This window comes from Cervus canadensis, chromosome 18, assembly GCF_019320065.1.
Source record: "Cervus canadensis isolate Bull #8, Minnesota chromosome 18, ASM1932006v1, whole genome shotgun sequence".
NCBI classification, from domain to species: Eukaryota; Metazoa; Chordata; class Mammalia; order Artiodactyla; family Cervidae; genus Cervus; species Cervus canadensis.
In genome coordinates, this window is record NC_057403.1 from 63364377 (window position 1) to 63386702 (window position 22326).

General features: G+C 61.4%; 1 protein-coding gene across 1 annotated transcript in view; it reads right to left on the reverse strand.

The window, feature by feature from the left end:
• Nucleotides 1-22326, reverse strand: part of VAC14 (VAC14 component of PIKFYVE complex) — a 76329-nt gene that overhangs the window by 36158 nt on the left and 17845 nt on the right. The window contains exons 11-13 of the mRNA XM_043438070.1: nt 17420-17564; nt 17243-17308; nt 5103-5259 (exon numbers count right to left, since the gene is read on the reverse strand). Of these exons, the coding sequence (XP_043294005.1) occupies nt 5103-5259; nt 17243-17308; nt 17420-17564 (368 nt within the window). The remainder of the gene's footprint in view (nt 1-5102; nt 5260-17242; nt 17309-17419; nt 17565-22326) is intronic.

Consider the following 22326-nt stretch of genomic DNA (forward strand, 5'->3'; position numbering starts at 1 on the left):
AGGTGGACTCCTGTCAAGGCCGCTGCCCCAGGAGGGGAGGCCCTGCAGCAGCGGGCGGGGAGCCCTGGGGAGGGCAACACGGGCTGGGCCGGCTGGGCAAGGGCAGCCGCCTCTCCCGACTCCCTCGCTCCCTCCCGGCCTCCTTCCCCTGGCCCACCAGTCACTGCTCTGATTGACCAGCTGGCTCGAGGTGGGACAGGAGAGAGGGTTCTGGGCAGGGCTGCAGGCCCGGGAGGGGAGACGGGGTGGAGAGAGAAGGAACTCTCCAGGAGTGCTCCCACGGGGAGGGCCAGGCCTCTCTCAGCTGAACACTCATGTCTGCCCGACCGCAGCCTGCTCCTCCCCATGGGGCGCCCGCCTCTTGCCCTTCTGCACGCGACTGGATTGACCTCCTTTCTCCGGCAGCTGAGAAGAGCCTGAGGGTGAGGGGCTGTGGCCCCAGGACAGGGCGGTCAGGGCCCGCGCTGCCCCCCTCACGTGCTCACGGGTCTGCCGGGAGGACAGGCCAGGGCGAGGGGCTGTGGCCCCAGGACGGGGTGGTCAGGGCCCGCGCTGCCCCCCTCAGGTGCTCACGGGTCTGCCGGGAGGACAGGCCAGGGCGAGGGGCTGTGGCCCCAGGACGGGGCGGTCAGGGCCCGCGCCGCCCCCCTCACGTGCTCACGGGTCTGCCGGGAGGACAGGCCAGGGCGAGGGGCTGTGGCCCCAGGACGGGGCGGTCAGGGCCCGCGCCGCCCCCACCACGTGCTCGCGGGAGCAGCCTGGTCTCAGGAGGAGGCACCCGAAGGGCGAGGAGAGCGGGACTCCACCCGCTCCTGCCTGCTGCAGAGATGGGGCTCAGGCAGGAGGCTCACGTGAGCGCCGCTGGCCCAGGGCAGGCAGATGCCGCCGGGAGCACCGGGTGTGCAGGGCTGGGTGGGGGCGGGCGGCTGGCGAGCCAGCACTGCAGATGTTCCTAAGTGAAACCTGATGTGGCGACAGGAGACTCTGCGGAGCACCAACAAACAGCCTCCCCGGGATGTTTTGGATAGAGCTCTGTGGCTGTGACGTGCGCGAGCCTCACATGTCAGGATAAAAATAGCTCTGGCCTCAATACACCACCCGCTACAGTTCAACAAAACCAGATGCGAGAGCGTCACTGCCCCGCCCGGGAGGCAGGGAAGGGTCCGCAGACACCCAGGGCAGGTCCGGCCGGCCACCCGGGGGCGACACCTCTGGGCCGGTCCCTTTGGGAGCCTAACAGGCTCGAGGAATTGAGCAGCACAAGGCCCAGCCCACAGCGAAGTGCCCTGAGGGCGGGGCTGGGACGGGGAGGCTGGTGGAACCGAGGGCCTGTGCTCAGAGGGAAGGGGCTGGGACGGGGGTCTCAGGGGGCGGGAAGCCCTGTCAGAGGGCCCAGCCCCCACGGCGGCGAGGACCGATCCAGCAGGCAGTCGCTTTGGTCTCTGTGGAAAGGCCAGCAAGCCCTCTGCCCCGGGCAGTCCCCCGGCTCCAGAAGGCTGTCCAGCTGCCCGCTTCAGAGCAAGAGAGAAGTGAAGGGTCCCGGCAGGGCCTGGGAGCACCCATGGCTGGTGTGGGGAGGGGGGCCGCGGGAAAGTGAAGGAAGCAGGCTCCGGGGCCAGCACCACCACGAGCCTGTGCTCAGAGAAGGGGCTGACCCACGGGGAGGTTCCAGTGAACTGACATGAGGAAAGTGCTGAAAACAAAGCCCCATCCCGAACAAGAGCTCAGCACATCAGAGTCACTGCTGTCCTTGGGGAACCACCAGGGATGGCTTTCTGGGTTTCCTTTAGAGTTTATCTCTGCATCTGGTCACACCAGGCTGGGCTATAAGCAATGAAACTGAATCAGCACGCTCGTCTTTGCCCACGTGTTTGGAGCGGGGAGCAGACAGCCTTGCAGGGCGCAATGACTTGAGCAGTTTCACCCCAAGAACGGGCCGGAAGGGAAGATTGGGAAGGCTGGGTCTGGGGGCAAACATCCGTCTCGGGAGACTTCGTCACAGGTCACGACGCAGCTGTGCAGGGCTCAGCTTCCCCTCCCCTGCAGCAGGGCCTCGACCCAGAGCCCTCCTCCCTGCAGGCCCTTCTCCTCGGAGTCTGGCAGGGCCCCAGACATGTGGAGCCAGGCAGAGGAGGCACAGACACCGCCAAGTCACAGGGGACCAAACCGGGCGCTTTCATGTCATTTCACGGAAGCCCAAGTTAGGGAGATGGAGCCCTCCACTGGCTTCTCTTGGGGCCACCCACCCAGGCAGCTCACGGTCCTCCTGACTGGCCCAGCGGCGGCCCCCGCCCCAGCCCGAGGCTCTGTTGGGGCCAGGAGTGAAGAGGGCTGGGCAGAAGGGAGACCACTGCCTGCGCCCACACCACGCTGTGCTGCAGGCAGGGGTGTCCCTAACAGGCCAGGCGAGAGCAGGTCCCTGGTGGGCACTGCTGCGCTGACGTTGAGGCCAGCACAGCAGCATCCAGGCAGGTGACGGCCACCGCCGCACTGTCTGCACGGTCTGAGTTGACAGTCGCGACGTGCAGGCACTATGCCACCGGGCCCATCTTTGCTAGGCTCCCCGCCTCCTCAGTCTTCCCAAGGCCCTTGGTAGGGGGGCAGGGCGGGTGATCCGTCTTAAAGAGGCACAGCTCTGCACCTGCAAGTTCTCAGAGCTGTGCCCTGGCGAGCCAGGGGAAGGCAGATCCGAACCGGAAGACGGTCTGCCTCGCAGCCTCCGTGTGTGGCCAGCCGGAAACGGACAGAAGGACCCCCTGTGTGCAGAGACGCCATGGGAGAAAGGACGGAACGCGTGTGCGTCTCTGGGTGCCCTCTGACCTGTGCCCCATGCCAGCATCCTTGGCGCCCAGCTCCTGCCCTCCCCAAGGCGGCCGAGGCAGACAGCAACAGGGCACAGCTCTTACTTCCAGTTACTGCTGTGAGCTTGACCTCGGAGAACCACAGCCCGCCTGACAGACCTGGTGCCAGCCAGGGACTGCGCGCTGGGTGGGTGCCACCCCGACAGGGCGCGCGGGGTGCATGGTGCCGTGAAGCCCTCGCAGCGGGGAGTCTCACTGGCTGCAGGCACTTCCGTGGTGCTCTTTCCAGGACGGAATTTCTTCCCGTCTGGCACACTTAGCTGTTTTCTATGAATTCAGGGTGAGGCTCTGGCTGATGCAAGCCAGTCTGACAGCCTTGGGAGCTGGGGCAAGTCTTCATCACCTTAGCCTCTCCGGGGGCCCAGGCGTCTTGACAGGGCCAGAAGCTGGGGCGCAGAGCTCTTTGCCACCCAAGTCCCTCTAGCTCCTGCTCCAAGCAGTGGAGGGCGTGCTACCTGAACTCCCGGGGCCGGGCCCTGCGGCCAGGGCTCCCACCCTGCCCCCTCCAGGACGGGCTGTGCACAGCTGCTTTCCGGCCCACCCCTCCACTAGCCAGGAAGCGTTTCACGGTCACCCATTTTTCCACGCCCTTCTCCCTCCCTCACAGAGGAGGGACAGATCAGACAGCCCCGTGGAGAGGATACGTGTCCCCTGCCTGGGGCTGTGCTCCTGCTGCCTCTCCCCTGAGGATGCACGGTCTCGGCTTCCTGGGCAGGGAGCTCTGGGGCTGCTCCCACCCACAGGAAACCTTCTCTCAGTGAGCACCCCCCCCCGACACTGGGGCCTGGCCGCTCCCCCAGCCTCTGGCAACCCTGCCACCCGTCCAGAGACTTCAGGTTTGTGCCCAAGTGCTGATCTGGGGACCTAGGACGAGAACAGACAGAGGGGAGGACTCGCGTCCACAGGGGTCGCGCGGTCAGGATGCGGGAGCCTCCTGGCCGCAGCCCAATGTCCAGGCTGGAAACCGCTGCCTCCTGCAGAACCAGAAAAGGATGCCGGGCTGCCACGAGAGCCCCTGCCTCCTTCCCGCCTTCAGTCAGAAGCAGCTGGGAACAAGAGCAGCTGCAGGCGGAGCATGCACAGTGGCGACAGCCTGGGCCTGTGGGACACCCCATGGCCGGGGTCTGACTTCAGGTGTTACTAGCGAGATGTCTTCCCTGGTGGCTCAGCTGGTGAAGAATCTGCCTACAATGAGGGAGACCTGGGTTCAACCCCTGGGTTGGGAAGATCCCCTGGAGAAGGGAAAGGTTACTCCAGTATTCTGGCCTGGAGAAGTCCATGGACTGTATAGTCCATGGGGTCACAAAGAGTCGGACACGACTGGGCGATTTTCATTCACTTTTTGAGGCACGGGCCTTCTGGGATCGGCTGGCAGCCTGGCCCCCACTTCCACCAAGCAGGTGCCCTCAGGGCCAAGTACTGGGACGCCTTCAGGGACAGTGCGGTGGGGCTGTGTGAGGGAAGCCACCACTGAAAAGGCCCCACATCTATCTGACTCTTGGCTTTTGCATCAGAGGAGATCTAAGACCTTGTATCTGGATGTCAAGAGCCACTAGGGGACACAGACACCCCAGGCAAACACCCAAGATTCGCTGGGTACGCTCCTTCCAAGCTGTCTCCCTGGGTGTTTTCCAGGATCGTGTCGCTGGAAGGCGGTGGCGTCTGCCTGCGAGGGAGGACCTGGGAGTCACGCTGGCCGCAGGAGAAGAGCCATCTGCGGCTGGAGGGACCCCAAAGTGGGGGCTCCTGGGGCGCCACGGCCACCTTCACGTCCGAGGACTGCCCGGGAACACCCTGTCTGAGTTATCCACTCTCAGGCCCGGGCCACCTGCTGTGTTAGTTTTAGCTTCTCAACGAGGAAATAACAGCTGCCTCATCTTCCACCCAGGACACCCAACCTCTGGGGTCCCTGATTCCCGACCAGGTGACGGCATCCCAGGGGAAGAGACCATCAGCTGACTTGGATGGTTTCACATTCAGCCAATGGCTCAAAGGGCCAAGAGTTGCAGGGAGATGAGGGAAAGGGCTGTGAGGATCTCCTGAGAGGGTGGGGGCTGCTGGAGTGGGAGGCGGGAGGGTCAGGCTGCCTGCTGCCTGCAGAGTGGCACATCGCCGGCCCTCGCCCCGGGGAGCTCCCGGGCTCAGGAGGGTGGCCCAGGTGCCAGCCGGTCCAGGACAAGACTGAGCAATCCCATGCCCAGGGGCCCCGAGGCCACAACCATCTGGGAAGGGAAGACTCACCGGGCGTGTTCAGCAGGCCGGCTCTGCCGGGGGTGGGCGCCTGGAGCTCCGAGTGGCTGACCCGGAGGTCAGGGCCATCGAGGGCGCCTGGGTCATCCGCCTGGCCTGCGGGGGAAGAAGCAATTTCTGCCAGCACCTCCAGATCCTTTAGGATAACCTGGGGAGAGAAGAGGAGGATGATGGACAAGGACCCCCACCCCGCGCTGTGGTTGCGGACGGACAGCTGCCTCCAGGGGCACCAGGAGGGCGACAGGCCACTGAGGGCTGCCTGGCTCACAGCTCTGAGTGCTCAGAGACTGCTGCAAAGGAGACAGACTCAGGAGAACACAGGCAGACAGCTGACAGCAGGAAGTGGGGGGAGAAGGTGGGGTCAGCTCTTCCAGTGATCACTGCTCTCTGGTCCCCAAGAGAGGAGGGTCTCAGGCCCAGGGCCCAGTCTGTGCAGTGGGGGCCCCTGGCTGGTCAGGCCTCAGCCAGCTCAGCTCAACCAGCTCAGCCAAATGCTGACCCCATAAGGGTCACACAACCCACACTAGGCCCAGCGGGTTATTTCCCTATCGGAAAATACGCTTGGGGAGACCCAGCATGCCTGAGAGGCCTGGTCCGTGAGATGCCCGCACCGAGTGGCCCTGTGAGGGGGGAGGCCACAGGAGGCAGCTGTCCCTGCTCCGAGTCGGAGGTGAGCCCTTGACTGTCCTTAGTCTCGCCTACAGGCACCTGCTCGAGGAACCTGGGGTCCACATCAGACTCAGCGTGAGTCCACAAATGGGGCTCTGTGCTCACAGTCCTGGCTTCAGTCTCAACCCTGACATCAGCTGCCTGACTCTGGACCAGTGAGCTCCACTATACCCGCCCCCACCAGCTTCTACTGAGCGGCGCCCGCTGGGGGCCGGGCCCAAACTGGCGGGAGGAGAGGCAAGGCCACAGGCTGCCCTGGTGCAGTGCCTGTGCGCCTGGGGCCGGCAGCTCGCCCTGAGGGGGACTGCCGGGCCTCGGGAGTGCTGAGCCCAGATCTGCTAGGGAACCGGGGATAGAGGGAGGCATGCAGAGCAGTTTCTTAACTAGAGGAAGCTTTTCATGGACACAGGACCAGACCCAGACGCACATTCCCGAAGCCCGAGCTGTGGCCCAGCCCTGGAGCGGGGTGTGGGGTGGGGGTGGAAACCAGGCAGGGGCAGGTCATCAAGGACCACCACCTGGACACAGGGTGTCTGAACGTGGCTTTGCAGGGGACCGGGAGGCTGTTTCCTCCTGTGTGCCCACGGGGACGCGCCCTTGTCAGGGCGCTGTGCCGATCACAGGAGACGCTTCCTGCATGACTTCTGTGTGAGGATCTGGGGCCTGGCCTGCCAGCAGCCCTGCACGGGGATAGGGCAGGGACAGCAGCACACACACCCAGGCCTCCAGCTTCACCTCTGCATCAGGAGGATCTGTGTCACCCATCCCAGTATGCCGCCGCCTCCCCACAGGACCGCACGGCCAGCAAATCTGCGTTTCACATTCCACGTTCTCTCGTTTTAGAAAGTTTAACACCAACCCACAAATGAATGCAGACCACACACTTCTACTGTACAATTGCAGCCGGAAATGTTGTCTACAGGTTCCTTCAGTAATCCTGGCCACCCCTCTCGTGCTTCCGTATCAGAAGATTTGTCTCTGGTCCCCTGGGGGCTAAAGCCAACAGACAGGTGGGCTTGGAGCAAAACCATGTGTCCTCGTGTACACACACATAGTGGAAGCCCCCTTAGGTGGAAGCTGGGGAACAGCAACACTGTCCCCTTCAGGCTCTAGAGCAAAGGACTTGAGAGGGGCCGCCAAAGCGGAGGTCAAGCAATGGCGGGAAGAGGAGAGTGGGGAGTTGGTGGGCAGCCACTTTGGGGTTCTCAGTCCAGCCCATCCAGTCCAGCCACTGGCTCTCCCCCAGCAGACCAGCAAAACCACTCAGTCCAAGCTGAACATGGCTATGGGTAACCACCATCTGGACACAGGCCTAGGCCAGGACTCTGTCTCTGCCTGGGCAGTGGGGGGCAGCCCCGGGGGACATCAGGGGGACCATAAGGAGCCGCCGTCCACTGGACCTGGCTCTGGTCTCTGTGCCAGCAAGGCTGTTAGTGCCCCTCGTCCCTGAAGACCTCACGGCCCTCGGCTTGAGGGCAGGAAGTCTGGCGACAAGGACACGGTGGTCTCCGTGGCCTCGGTCACGCTCAGGGCTTGGACACAAGGTGAGAAATGCCCCACGCGGCCTCAGGACACGCAGAGCCAGTGCCATGGCAGTGCGCAGGCCGGCTGGGCCCATGCCGACCCTGGCCCATGGTCCTGGCCCCGAGGATGGGAAAGGCTCACAGAGAGTGGGAGGAAGCCACGCCAATTAGTATGCGCTCCACAGATTTTGCAGAATGAATATAAAACACTTGTGCTTTCTTTTTGTGTGAGAGAAAGAAAGGGGGGAAGGAGAGGGAGGGAAGAAGGTTACAAGAAAGCAATATTCTGCAGGAGCAGGAGGGCCTGTGGTTACCATGGCAACGGGCTGGGGGGGCAGGGGGAAGGCGCATCAGCTGGTCCCTGAGCCGGCTGGCCACCGATGGAGAGAAAAGGTCAGCGGCAACTGGGGAAGAAAGCATCTGACAAAGCAGCTCCAGGAGGAAGGCGGCTGGGGGGGAGGGGCACGGGGTGTCACACCCTCCGTGGCTTGGGGAGCAAAGTGAGGAAGGCCTTCCTTTTGGGAGGCAGCCGGACAGCAGCAAAGGGCACGTTTCAGCATGGGAGGGGAGTCACTGTCTAGATGGGCCGCAATAGGCTGTCAGCCCCTGCCCTCCAGCAGGCCAAGGACAGTCTCCTGGACAACAGCTGTTTCCAGCCCTCATTTACTGGTGCATCCAGGCACTCTGTCCCCACAGCGTGTCCACAGAACAGCCCTGGAAAACCCCTCACTGTAGGACGCACCCTTCTGTCTCCTGGAAATGCTCCTGCCTGCCCCTTCACCACCTCGGGACCAGGGGAGACCCAGAGCTCTGCAAGGTTAAGCCCCCAGGCCTGCAGGCCTATCCTCTCCTCCCGCCCAGACCCCTGGACACGGAGTCCCAGGCGAGGCACCCGGCAGCTGCAGAGCTGGGCAGGAAATGGAAGATGGATGGTTCTGGAGAGCTTCTGCCAAGGGATGGCTGGAAAAATCTTCCATTTCTCTACCCACGTGTCTCTGAGAAACTCAGTCCAGAGTCTGGCTAGGTCCCTGGTCAGCTGACCGGGCCCCAGATGTCAACGGGCTCAGCCTTCCAGTCCCACGAGCAGGGAAGGAACTCCCTGGGTTGGGCCCTCTGTAGTCTCGGCCAGGAGGGAGCCGCACGAGCCTCCGAGGGCGGCACCTGGGCTGGCGGGGAAGAGGACGCAGGAGGCCTGAGGCCAAGATCTGCAGGCGCCGCCCAGGCCAGCTGATGCCTCCGCCCACAGCAGGGCGGCTGCAGGGCCACACCTGAGATCCCGGGCAATTTGGATTACCCCTTATTCTTGGGGAGTGAAACTGAGAGCAAACGAAGAGGCGCTAGGCCGGGCCTGCATGGGAAGACTTGCGGCCGCCTGCCTCCTCCCACTCAGGAGCCTGCCCCCTTCCTTCACGAGGGCTGCAGCCCAGGGGGTCAGGCCTCTCGAGCCCCAATGCCTGGTGGACTCATCTGGAGAACTCGGTCCAGGAGGCCGAGCTGCCGGCCCAGGAGTGGCACCCGGGGAGCCGCGGCCGGGGGGAGGATGTCCGCAGGCCCCGGCACAGCTCCTGTGTGCCTGAGCCCCCGTGCAGCTCTGGGGGATGGCTGCTGGCACCCGCCGGCCTTCAACACAGCAGACCCGGGCTGGAGAAAGCAACGACCAGGCCCTAGCCTGGCCTGGCCCGGCCCGAGGGGGCAGTTTCCCCAGAACAGCTTCCCCCATGAGGACGGGAGCAGGCCGGGCCCAGCATGCCGGGGAGGTGGCCCACAGCCTTGCCTTCTACAGCACTGGGGCAGCTCTGCCAAAAAGACTCCCAGATCTGGGGGTGCGAGCGAGGGCACTGCTCAGCCTTAGACCTATTTTCCCATTGAGGAAACCACCCTGATTAAGACCTTGTATGCCTCAGTAAAGCAAAAAACAACTTGAAAAAAAGGAACAAGAATTCTGTCTTGGTTTGTTGCCCGACTTTGAACGCACGCCTTTAGGAATCAGGAACAGCTTTCTTTTCTTTTCTTCTGTTCTAGTGGACTCAGAAGTCCTTCCAAGGCGCCAGTTCCATGCCATACTGCCAAAGGGCAGCACCTGATGCTTATTAAGTTCCCTGACGACAGGACAGTGCGGGTTCTGGCAGCTTGAACCGTCCAGCCGCCGCCCCAGAGGGCAGAGGGGGACAAGGCCAGCCTGGGGTGAGCTGGCTTGAAGACAGAGACCCCAACTTCCCGGTGTGAGCCGGCTTGGAGACAGGGCCCCCAGCTTCCCGGGGTGAGCCGGCTTGGAGACAGGCCCCCCTTGCCTCCCACCCGGGGCTTCCTGCTGAAGCCCTCGCTCACTTGCAGCTCTGACTGGCAGGTACTCCTGCAGGAGGTGAACTCTCCCCATGAGCGGGCAGGGACGGGGAGGGGCCTCCGCATGGGGCAGCCTGGGGCAGTGCGGGCACCGTTATAGCTCGGTCACCAGGCGACAGGCCGAGGGGCTGCTGTCTCCAGGGCCCGGTCCACGACGACCAGGACAGCAGCACGGGCGCCTGGCCTCTGCTCAACCCCAGCCCCGTGTGAGCCCCACTCAGCTCTGTCCGAGCGGGCAGGCCCAGGCCCCCGTGAGCGAGGAAGGAGGCAGGACGGGCCACAATGCGCTCTGCTGCCATCTGCGCGCCTCCTGCTTGTGCACATGCTCATGAAACGCGTCCGGGCCCCTCCCGTGTGCAGACACGCCTCTGCCCTCACGGCGTGTGACGAGGGCCGTGAGAAGGTCTGGGGGTACTGGGTGCTGTAGTGACACAGACAGGGATCTGGCCGGCCCGGAGGAGCAGAGCAGCAGGTAGTGTACTGACAGACATGCCTTCACGGATTCACGGGGCATCCGGCCAAGATCCCGACCTGGTCACCTCACTTCTCTGAGCCGGTTTCTGCTTTGGTAAGGGGAGATGCAGCAGAACGCACGCCTGAAGGGCTGCTGTGGACAAGTGAGGCCCAGTACAGGCTGGGAACCGAGTGAGCATGAGGCGCACGTCTGCCCTCAGCATCTCTAGCAACTCCCCACCCTGTCAGCAGGCCTTGCAAACTGCCAACAGGAAGACGTCAGGGAAACGCAACCGACTCTGCTTTGGCCACCTCCGGAGGAGGAAAAACAGACGCACGTCCTGGGAGAGATCTTGGCTACCGACGATGCCCCAGGTGAGGCGCGGTGGGGTGTGCGTGTGAAAACAAGGGCCCTGGCCTGGCCACCTCGGCGACGGCAGGGAGAGAGGGTGCTGGAACTGACAGATGGGGCCTGGCCCCAAGCTCCCAATAGGAACTGGGGCGGGTCCACACCGAGGTTCTCAGTCAGACACGAGCATCGGTCGCTGGGGGCCTGTGGGGAACCCAGGCCACAAGGCCCCACGGGAGAGAGCAGCTCGCGCAGGCCCAGGCTACAGCCCAGGCAGCCGGGTGGTTAAGAGCTCTGGCGGCTCTGACGGTGGCCCTGGTGTGCGTGGCTGCCTCGGGGGACTCTGTGGGGTGGGTGGACGTCGGCCTTTCTAGGTGAGATGCCTGATCAGTTCTCGAGCTCAAGGAGAGACGTGCTGGGGCAAGTGGCCGGCCCCTCCTGGGAGCCCCAGCCCTGTCCAGGGGAAGGTGGTTCCCCCCCTCCTCCCCTTCATGAAGCCGCCTCTGGGCCCGCCTTTTCCTGCTTTGGGAAACAAGCCGCCCCTCTGGGCAGCCTTCTGCCCCGTGGTCTAGTTATGGTGCAGCCCCGGGTCCTCACCTTCCTATCAGTGGAGGGAATTCAGACAGAGATAGACTGCAAACCCTCCCAGCACAAACCTGTCTTCCTAGAGCATGGGGTGGCGGCCTCACCCCAAGGAGGCGCCCCCGGCGTGATGCTGGGCCTGAGACCGCAGGGCCCCGCCCGTGCACGGCAGCACTCCGCTGCCAAGGGCTCCCCGGTGCCCACGGCCGGGGCCTCTGCTGTGCCGTGGGGGCTGGGAGCCCCCGTCCCCGGGGCGTGTGGCTGCAGGCCTGGTCGCGCCTTGCTGGCCACAGCTCGTTTGTTCCCGCCCCTCATTTTCTTTCCCAAGCCCCGCAGGAGGCCACGGGGTCCACCAGGGAGAGTAGAGAGGACCAGCCGTGAGGCCTGCAGCGGGAGGGCCCGCATGTCCTCACCTGGGCCATCGAGTGGTGGCCCGCCTCGCCTCTCCATGTGGGGTGGGCCCTCCACAGGCAGAACTGAGCTCCTGGCCGCTGTCTCGCCCCTCGGTGCTTCAGGCTGGCGCCCGACCTGACCGTGTGATCCGACTGTACAGAAACACTCAGAACTGACGCGCGGGGTGGCGGGGTTGTTTTTGTTTGTTTTGGAGAGTGGATGGAATTAAAATTGGAGTGAAATAAAAACTGAGGCAAGGATATGAGAAGGAAAAACAAGCCCCATTCTTACAGAAGACTGTCCACTTTTGAGCAGGCCGCATTAGTATTCCAGGCAGTGGAGTCAGGACCACACAGAGTCAGGGCTAGAAGGGACTTAACACAATCCAGCCCAAACTTCCTTCCTTTTTAGGGAGGAAAACGGAGGTGACATGGAACTGGTTCCAAACTGGGAAAGGAGTACGTCAAGGCTGTATATTGTCACCCTGCTTATTTAACTTATATGCAGAATACATCATGAGAAATGCCAGGCTGAATGAAGCACAAGCTGGAATCAAGATTGCAGGGAGAAATATCAATAACCTCAGATATGCAGATGACACCACCCTTACAGCAAACAGCAAAGTGGAACTAAAGAGCCTCTTGATAAAAGTGAAATAGGAGAGTGAAAAAGTTGGCTTAAAACTCAACATTCAGAAAACTAAGATCATGGCATCCGGTCCCATCACGTCATGGGAAGTAGACGGGGAAACAGTGGAAACAGTGGCTGACTTTATTTTTCTGGGCTCCAAAATCACTGCAGATAGTGATTGCAGCCATGAAACTAAAAGACGCTTGCTCCTTGGAAGAAAAGCTATGACCAACCTAGATAACATATTAAAAAGCAGAGACATTACTTTGCCAACAAAGGTCCGTCTAGTCAAGGCTATGGTTTCTCCAGTGGTCATGTATGGATGTGAGAGTTGGACTATAAAGAAAGCCAAGCACCGAAGAATTGATGCTTTTGAACTGTGGTGTTGGAGAAGACTCTTGAGAGTCCCTTGGACTGCAAGGAGATCCAACAAGTCCATCCTAAAGGAGATCAGTCCTGAGTGTTCATTGGAAGGACTGATGTTGAGGCTGAAACTCCAATACTCTGGCCACCTGATGGGAAGAACTGACTCATTTGAAAAGACTGATGCTGGGAGGGATTGAGGGCAGGAGATGACAGAGGATGAGATGGTTGGATGGCATCACCGACTCGATGGACATGAGTTTGAGTAAGCTCCCGGAGTTGGTGATGGACAGGGAAGCCTGGCGTGCTGCAGTCCATGGGGTCACAAAGAGTCGGACACGACTGAGCGACTGAACCGAACTGAGCCTGAGCACGTTGCGGGGAGGAGAGCAGAGGTAGGAAGGAGCCTCAGCCTTACCATGCAGTGGGGGCAGCACGGGGCAGAGGCTGTCCTCCTGCTCTCCACTGGGCGGCTGCCACATCATCTGGGCTGTCCCGCCATGGCTCACTGCTTTGGGGTGGGGCCCAGGGGGTTCAGCAGACCTGGGGCAGCCCGGGGGGCAGGTCAGAGCCAAGTGCATCCAGCCTGGATAGAGCAGTACCCCTCCCAGCGGCACTCTCACTGAGGTGAGTGAGGGCAGACCTCGTGTGGGGTTTAGATGATCTGGAATCTGACAGACCCAGCTTCCAAAGCTGGCTCCTGGCAAGTTATCTCCTTCATGCTTGAGCTTCCTCTCATGTCACACGGGGGATGATGAAACTACTCCTGGACCACCAGGCAGATTTCTGAAGACAAAGGGTGCGATGCACTCTGACCAGCTCCATGACTCCATAAACTGGTTTCTGCCTCTCCTTCTCCCAGACAGGGTTCAGCACACAGCAGCCCCCATGGTTTCCGGAGGAAGCCAGCGCGGGGGTGTCAGACAGGCCACCCCCGCCTCTCTAAGCTGCTCTCAGATGAAGGCAACAAGGGGGAGCCCTCGTTTCTGGGGCGGACATGGAGGGACGGCCCATTTCCAGCAGCAGGCCTTCCCTCCTGGGGGCACGATTTGCCCCTAAAGACTGAGGGTGATGGACAGGTTGTGAGGAAGGGCCAAGCACAGACAGGGAGCCTTCCTCGGCCTCCTGAAACAGCAGTCGGCAGGGCAGGTGGAGACACCCTGCCCTCCGTGCAGGTCAGAGCAGCCCAGGTCCCTGGGGAGGAGGGGCACCCGACCTTCCTTCCAGACCTCTTCTGAAACTTAAGACTTTTTTTTCAATCCCACATATTTTTGTTTAAAATAGATTTTCAACTTTTAGAGCAGTTTTAGGTTTGCAGCGATACTGAGCAGAACATAACAGAGGTTTCGCACGCACCTCCTGGCCCGGCACACACACAGCCTCCCCTCAACGGTCTTCGTCACCACGGCAGTGCTCCTGTTACGGTCAGTGTACCTGCACTGGGACACATCACCTCTGAAGCCCACAGCTGACGCCAGGGCTCACTCCGGGCACGTGTGTGATGACACATACCTGCCATGACCCGTAGCGGATCTGAAATGCAGGTGGGGAGGCAGCTGTGCTTGAGGCTGGGGTGGGGATGGGAACCACGGGGAACGTGGACAGGACCCGTCTGTCATCCGGGGGTTCACGGGCAGAGCCTGCCCGGGCAGCTGTGGGCTCGGGAGGTGGCTGACACTGACACCTTTGGGCAGGGAAAGAGCGGCCCTGCCGCCCGCGGATCCTGCAGAAAGCTCTGCATATGTGCCCGCGTTCCAGACTGTGGGATCAGGGTCGCATTTTCACCTAAAAACAAGTCATTGGATCGCTAGCTGATGGGAGGATTTCTACTCCAGTGCCAAGAATATTAATTTGACACCTGCAAAATTGTTTCTGACAAAAGGATTTTCAGATCAAGGCTGTGAGGAGCAGGCGGTAGTGAGGGAGCAGCCACTTATCCTGAATTAGGAGAAGCAAAGACAACCGAGGATCCTGGAGGGGTGTGGACTGCCGAGCTGTCCCTGGAAGGGGGCAGGGGGAGGCGGGCAGAGAAACAAGGGCCCGTGAGACACCCCAGGGAGGCCACGTGCCGGGGGCTGGGGAACGTGGTGGCGGCGGAGCTGGGGCTCTGAGGCTCGGCCTCTCCCTGCGGCCAGCTCTTGCATCATGAACACCTGGTACACTCTGTCCCCCAGGGCCAGTGCCTCTCCCCCAGGGTGACGGGTATGCGGGTTTATCACCATCACACTAGGAGAGAAAACACCTGCGACACAGACCATAGATGGGATGTCCTGGATAAACAGAGCTCCTGTAAATCAGTCGGAAGAGTGGACAACGGATCAGGGCGCTGAGGGAGAGCTTTTCCAAAGCCCCACAGCCCTCTCCACACCAGACTGCACAGTCTTCTCGAGAAATTGTAGCACGAGAGAAAAAGGCCAGGTGATGGGGGGATGATACGATGACCAAGCACGAGCTTGGGGGCCACACAGGGGAAACACAGGCACAGAGGCGCAGCGACTGCGTGCTCCGGGGACAGACAGACTTGGTTTTGGCCCCACCACTCCCAGGTGTGTGCCAACTACTTCCCCTCCCCAGCCTTATTTTCTGAATTGCCAAATGGAAATAACAACACCATTCTCCTGCAGAAGAACTGTCGAGGGTTCTCTGGATACCACAGGGAAGGTGTCTAAGCACATTCCCTGACACTGGGATGACTTCAGACAAGCTGGCGGTTATTAACGGGCTAACTCGGGTGTTGAGCCACCTAGGCTGAGTGTACAGCCCTGCGTGGGGCAGGCCGTGGTTACGTTCTATTAGCAAGGGGCTTCCCCCCACCCCGGTCTGGCTGTGGGCTGATCTGACTGAATGGGCTTTCAGGGTTTTATACCCCTGGAGCTCCAATCTGAGATCAGGGGCGTGCCTGAAAATAACTGGGGAAACCTCCCAGAGGGCACTTTTTGGACACCCTGGAACGGAAGCTCGCTCCAGGAGAAGAGGGACTTTGTCTCATTCATGGTTGCATTTCCACTGTCAAGTACACAGGACACCCTCAAGGTCACTGGATTCACCAGGGACAGGATTCTGGGGAAGAACCAGGACGTGGCAGGATCACGACTCAGCAGTGATACTGGGTTCCCAAATCCCTCCCCAGGAGAGAGATGGGACAGCGGGGACTCTGAACTGCTGCTAACAGCAGCGTTGCCTGCCCACCCCACCCCCGGCAACTGTCCCCAAGAGCAGCTGCAGCCTCTCCCCACTGGAGGCCCACAAGATGTGCCCCAAAACCCGAAAACATTTGGCATCTCAGCAAATCGAGTTTCCACAGCCGCAACCTGAACAGAGCTGTTTAATGGACTGCATCTCCTCCGGCTCCCTTTAAATGCACACGCACACAAAAACCAACCGCGGGTGAAGAAGGCTGGATGGGATTAAACAACTCAATTTAAAGGACTGAAAACTCAGCTGCTTCCACTAAAGTCCTGGGGAAGGAACCAATCAGCGAAGTTCTTCTCTCCCTTTCTGTACTGAAATGAGGGCTGTGAGTGTGCAGCGAGTCAGTCCTAACTCACGCAGAACCGGGCCATGTCCACCTGGGCCTCGCACTGCAGCGGCGGGGGTGGGGGGAGGCGGGGTGTCTGTGTGTGTGTACATGCACTGCAGTGGCGGGGGGGTTAGGCAGTGTGTGTGCGCGCGTGCACACACGGGTGCATGGTGGACAGGCAGGAGGGGTACTGAGCAGAGGCCCAGACCATCTGCTTTGAGTTTAAGAAAACGTGGAGGATCTGAGAGGACCTGGAGGTGGACACTTGCCTGTCTGAATCTCTCTGTGGCTCAGAGTCAGGGAAGCAAAGTCAGGTTGCAGGCTGGCTGCCTGGGACCCCACACAAGCCAGGGGCCAGCCCAGGAGAGACTGAGATACCTCCTGCATGGGAAGATATGGGCCAGGTCCCGCTCCCTTTTCCCCAGCCCCTGTCCTCTCCTGCTCGGCGCTGGGAGGTCTGCAGATGCGAGCACCTACTGCCTCATGGGGCCCAGAGGAGGGCAGGAGAGGGGTGGGTCAGGGCCAGGGCCGCCAACATCCAGCACAAAGCCCGGAGTGGGCATGGGTGGAGGGCAGGGATGCCCCCCAGGAGAAGGCAATGCCCGGCTGCAAGCCCTGCTCCTCGGCCGGGAGGCGGGGCGTCCGACCAAGAAGGCCCCCGAGCAGGACGCTGCTGGCATGGTGTGGGGAGGCTGAGGGCGCAGCCCTTGCCCACCCCACTCGGGGTCACTCCTGCTGCCTGGGAGGGGGCCAGCCTCTCCCTTTAGCTTGTGGTGACCCCCAACAAAAGTGAAGACTCAGGGTCCAAGTTCAAACTGGAGGCCAGAAAGGAGTCAGCTGAAAGGGATCACAACTGGTGCTCCGAGGGCTCAGCTGGTGCCCGGCACAGCACTCGGCGTTTCTGGAGACATTTCTCACACCCTTCTGTGCTGTCACTACCCCACTGGATGGAGAAAGGAAACCGAGACGCAGGGTCGGGCAGCGAGGCAGCCGGAGCTCGCCCTTGGGCTTCCTGCCGACACTCCCCACGGCCTCCCGGGGACCGGGGGCTCCCTGCCCGACTGGCTTCCTCGCTACGGCCAGACCCGGCGCTCATCAGAAGGGCCAGCAGAGCAAGAGCCTTTATCTCCAGAGGGCAGGAGACAAAGCTTTCTCCCTGACGGCTGCTCCTCACCAAATAGGAGCAACGGGGGGAGTTTAGGGGTGCTGGCTTAAGAGAACACAGCAAAGTAAGTTCCCCTGAGCTACACCGTGCCCTCAGCAGGGGAGGCCGGCGGCCAGAGCCCGGAGGAGGATGGGGACCTACCTCGTCAGACTCGTCCGACAGCGTCTGCAGGAGCACGGGGAACAGGCTGTCCGTGTGCCGCGACATCTGCAGGGAGGGGCTGTGTGAGCCGCGGCAGGGCCCTCCCACCCCAGGGCCCCACCAGGCGCGGCAGGCCCTGCAGACCACCCAGGAGCGCCGCTCCGGCCGGGGGCTCACCTTGCGGGGCGTCTTGATGTACAGGTGGTAGAGCCACTTGAGGACGGCGATCCTGGTCATCATGCCGATGGCCGTGTCGCTGAGGTGGCAGTTCAGCACCTGCACGATCCCGTCCAGGTGGAGGGTGACTGGGGCCCTCTCTGCGCTGCGGGCGAGACCAGGAGGGGGCTGGCCTGAGGCCCACAGGCCCGCACCCCCACCCGGGGCGCCAGGGTGCTGCTCTGCCAGGTGGGAGCGCGGACACCCACGCTGCGGCAGGAGGGCCAGTCTGCTGGGCAGCTACCCGCAGCCCCCTTTCTAGCAGCGGGCTGCACCAGAGAAGGTGCAGAAGGGCGGACACGGGGCCAACGGACCTCGTAGCTGAAAGGCAGTTCAGCGCCCTCAGCGCATTACGTCCAGAGCCTGTCAATGAAACAAAACCTCCCTGCCCAAAGAGTCCAGGGAAAGGCCCCAGGGACGCCCCTAAGTAACACAGGCCCTGCCCCAGGCACCCGAAGCCCACTTCTCCAACAAGGACCCATGACGCTTCAACCGGTCACATGCAGGGCCCTCAGCACAGCGGCCGGCCTGGGTGAGGGGCCTTCAGAGCTGCCTCTGAAGTTGTTAACGTTCTCATCTGAGGCAGGAAGGAGGTGACAGGCTCAGCCTGTAGATCGGAGCTTGCTCAGAATGCCTGCGCTCTAGGGCGGGGTGCAGGCTCCCTGCTGCCCTGGCCTGAAGCCTTGCTGGTCTCCAGGCAGAGAAAAGTCCTGCCAAGCAGCCCCGGGAAGACTGGGTGCCGCTGGAACAGACCCTTAGCCCTCTGCCCAAAGTGGGGTCCCCAGACAGAGGCCGGGATGGGGCCCTTAAGGACAGGGGCCCTTAAGGTGTTGGGAGGGGCTCCCTTCCCATCTGACGCAGGACGCCATTGCCTGCCCGGACAAAACGGTCTTCCGTGGTATTTCCAGACTGCTCAATTATTCATTTGCGTCAGGAACTCAATGCCTATGCTTTCCCAATTCGCCTGCAGCCTCTCTGAAGCTTGTTTGATGTGAACTCCTAAAGGGCAGGGTTCTGAGCTCTGTAAAGTGCTAAATGGAAGTGCTATTTAACATGGTTTGATGATTCCCCATGGAGCTCATTTTGGGGGCATGAGCGGGCACTTCTAGCCTCTGGTGGCCGGGGGGCTGTACATGTGAGGGATGTGGCCCAGCAGACTGAGCCTTGGGGTGGGGCTGCCGCTGAGGCTCCCCAAGAGCCGTGTGGCTGCAAGTGCTGGGGTCTTCCGAGGACAGCCAAGCATCTGAGTTCTTCAGCAGCCTGGACAGATGGAGAAACTCACTCACAGACAGACAAGTCCAGGGTGGCAAAGGCGGGCTCCCAGACAGTCTCAGCCACCCAGGAACCCGCTGCTCTTCACCTCTCTCTCTTTCTCACTATCTACTAGAAATATAATGCAAGTCACACATGGAATATTATGTTTTTTGGTTTTACATTAAAAAGTATACAGAAACAGGTGAAATTAAATTTAACAATATATTTTAAGTAACCCATTATACCCCAAGGGCTTCCCAAGTGGTACAGTGGTAAAGAATCTGCCTGCCAATGCAGTAGGTGCAGGAGACACAGGTTTGGTCCCTGGGTCGGGAAGATCCCCTGGAGAAGTAAATGGCAACCCACTCCAGTATTCCTGCCTGGGAAACTCCATGGACAGAGGAGCCTGGAGGGCAAGAGTCGGACACAACTGAGCACGCACTCATGCAATAAGCCCCAAATGTCATTTCAACATGTGATCAATATAAAAGTCGACGCGGAGATTAGTAACAGACTGTGCACTCTCTTCAGTGCCCTGAGTCTGTTAAACCCGCCTGTCTCCTGCCATCAGCGCCCTCGGCTCAGACAGGCCACGGCGTGCGCAGCGGTCACGAGGGGCAGAGGCGCATGTGTGGATGGCGCGGCTCTGCGGCACCATCCAGGCTGCCCGTGCATTCCCTCTCCTCTGACAATTTCCTGACGTCCCTCTCCCTGTCTGACCTCCAGGTCCTGCTGTGCCCCATCGCACCAGCCTCCTCCTGGGCTCCTTCGGGCGTGCTCTGTAAGCTCTCCTTGGGTGGGCAGGATCCCACGGCTGGAGACACTCCAGACACCTTCCTGGAGCCCGAGGTCTTAGTGAAATGAGCTTGGAAAGCAGCGGGGAATGATTGGAAGCCCCTTCCTGGCCCTGTGAGCCGAGGGCTTCAGAGAGGCCCTCTGCACAGCAGGAGGTGAACGAGGGCTCCCCCGCCCGGCAGGTCCTGCCGCTTCCTGGCTGAAACAGCCCTTGGGGGGAGGCCTGGCAGGTCCCTGGGACCCTGCCCAGCTGTGCCCCGAGCTGCTGGGGGCCGGGAGGCAGTGTGAGCCCAGCTCCCGCTCCACCTGCAGCCCGGGCCCTGGGGGGTGCATGACGCTTGGGGGTCGGGCTCTGACAGTGAGCAGTGACGACAGCGGTGTGCGCAAGACGATGCGCGCGCAGGTTCTGGGCAAGCACTGTGCTGGGCTCCGCGCTGAGCCGTGTTACTCCCAGTCTGCAGATGAGGCAGGCAGAGCGGGGAGGCGCTACCTGACCTGTGCACACCACGCGGCTGCCAAGCGTGGACCCGGCGCTTTCTCGGCGTCTGAGCCCAGGGTGGCCCTGCCCACCGCACGGCTCTGCCTCCTGACGCGCTGCATGCACTCAACCACCCCGGCAGCACTGTTTCCCAGGGAGGGGGACACCGAGGAAGCTGCTGCTCATCTCGGGGGGAGGGGGGGCGGTGGGCCAAATCCCAGTGGCCCCAGGAAGCCAGGCTAGACAGCCCCTCGGGCAGCCGGGCTCCTTGACTGACAACAATCCTGAGGTGCTGCGGGCCAGCGAAACATGTCTACAGAGCACAGACACCGAGGGCTGGCTTGTGACTGCACCTCCCTCGGGGCGCTGCCCTGGGGCCAGACAAGGAAGGAAGGGTGTCACGCAGCCGGCCTGAGAGAGGGCGGCACCCAGTGTGCCCACAGCGGCCGTCCCCAGACACGGGGCACCCCAGACTGACAGTGAGGTGGGCGTCGGCCTCAGCCAGCCAACAGGCCCCTGGGTACCTTTGGTACGCGATGGGACACTACAGGACCAGGAGGCCTGGTGCGTCCCCCCCTCAGCTGGGGACACTCTCCCTGGCTCCCACGTCCTTGGCTGGCTGGAGGTGAAGGGCCTGGGAGGCCGAACGGCCCAGGGTGCCACGGACAGGGAGAGGGGGCAATCCTGCCTCCGAGGGGCAGCTCTCAGCTACCCTGCCGGGGGACCGGCTGCACTGTTTGGGCTCGGCGTGAGCTCCACGCCAAGCCGGGGCTCTGGAACCTGGGCTCTTCCTAGCGCCGGCATGCTGCGCCCGGTGCTCAGCTCCTGAGCTGCTGGTCTGGAGCCAGAGGTGTGCAGCCTCCACCCTGGCTCACTCCACCCGGAGAACGGAACGGAGCTCAGTCACAGCTTAGAACACATTTCTGTGCTGGTTCCAGAGAGTCTAGTTACTCCTGGGTGCTTGTGAGTTATTTCATGCTGTCTGCAAAACCTTGTTCTCACTGTGCACTTTCTCAGAAAGCATCTCATAATGAAGGTCATACGTGTACATGTACTATGACTTCCAAATGCGTGGTGCTTCTGTGGCTGTTAAAATACTGACTTCAGGCATAAGGGTTCTGATATCACTAACACATCCTGATAAAGCCCAGCACTTCTCCGTGGGAAGCAGCACTTTATTTCTGTAACATCTAACCCTTTATGGCACTATGTTACAGCTCTAATCAAATTAGAACAAAGGTAAGTCTAAAAAAGGAACTGTTTCTGAATTCAGAGCTTTTTTTTTTTAATAAAAGATCTTTAGCACATCTTTCAATCAGCAGGTGCTAAAAGTTGGGAAGCACTGATTTCTAGATCTTTCTGCTTGCCTGCTGCAGCCAGCTATACTGTACTGAAGAGTACAGTATACTGTACTGGAGGCCTGTACTGAATGCCCCCGATGACAATGGTCCTCTAAAGCCGTACCCAGTCTCGTGCACAAGGCCAGAACCCAGAGCTTTCAGCAGACTGTCACCTTGCTGGCTGTCTGCCAGGCGGGGAGGGGTCCCGCCGCCCTCGGCGGGCCTCGGCGCGGTGGGAGCGGCCCCCCTGTGCAGGCAGTGCCCGGGGTGACTGTGCGTCGGAAACCCGCAGCCCGAGTTACGCTTCGCGGGGACCCTGCGAGAGGCCAGCGTGCCCGAGCTCAGCCCGCTTCAGGCAGCACCAACCGGCAGAGCAGGCACCCCAGCCTCCGTCCTCGGCTGCCGCCTCAAGTGGGAGGGCTGGGCTCAGGTCTCCTGGCTCTGGGGCCGCCCCTCTCTGGTACAGCCGGTGACTCAGGTTGGCAGCTGCCACGAGGAAGCCTCCGTCTGAGGGAAACAGAGCGGCAGATAATGTGCTCTCCGTTGGCTTTTCAATTTCAAAGCCTGGTTCAGCATTCGCTGCTCAATGACGGGTATAAAGCAAGGCTTGGTCCCAGTCAGAGGTTCCTGGCCACAGCGCAGGAATCAGGGCCTCCTCTGGGCGGAGGAACCACTGTCTCCCCAGTGACGGGGGGAGCTGTGCCCCCCGCACAGGGCCGTCAGTCACGGCTGATCTCCGGTCCTCCTGGACCGCCCCCTCCCAGCGGCCTAGATTAGTGACGAGGCTCACCAGGCCCTCCTGCTGCTAGCTTTGCCCTGCGCCCACACCTGTCCTCTCTCACACTGCCGGAGGGGCTTCGAGACCACATGGCCCTCCCTGCCAGGGCCCTCCGATTTCCAGAGCGGCTCCTCAGCAGGGTGGGCCAGTCTGCCTGCATCTCCATTGAGACCTCTCCCCTGAGTTCCAGCATCCCACATCCACACCAGCCTCCATACCCGCT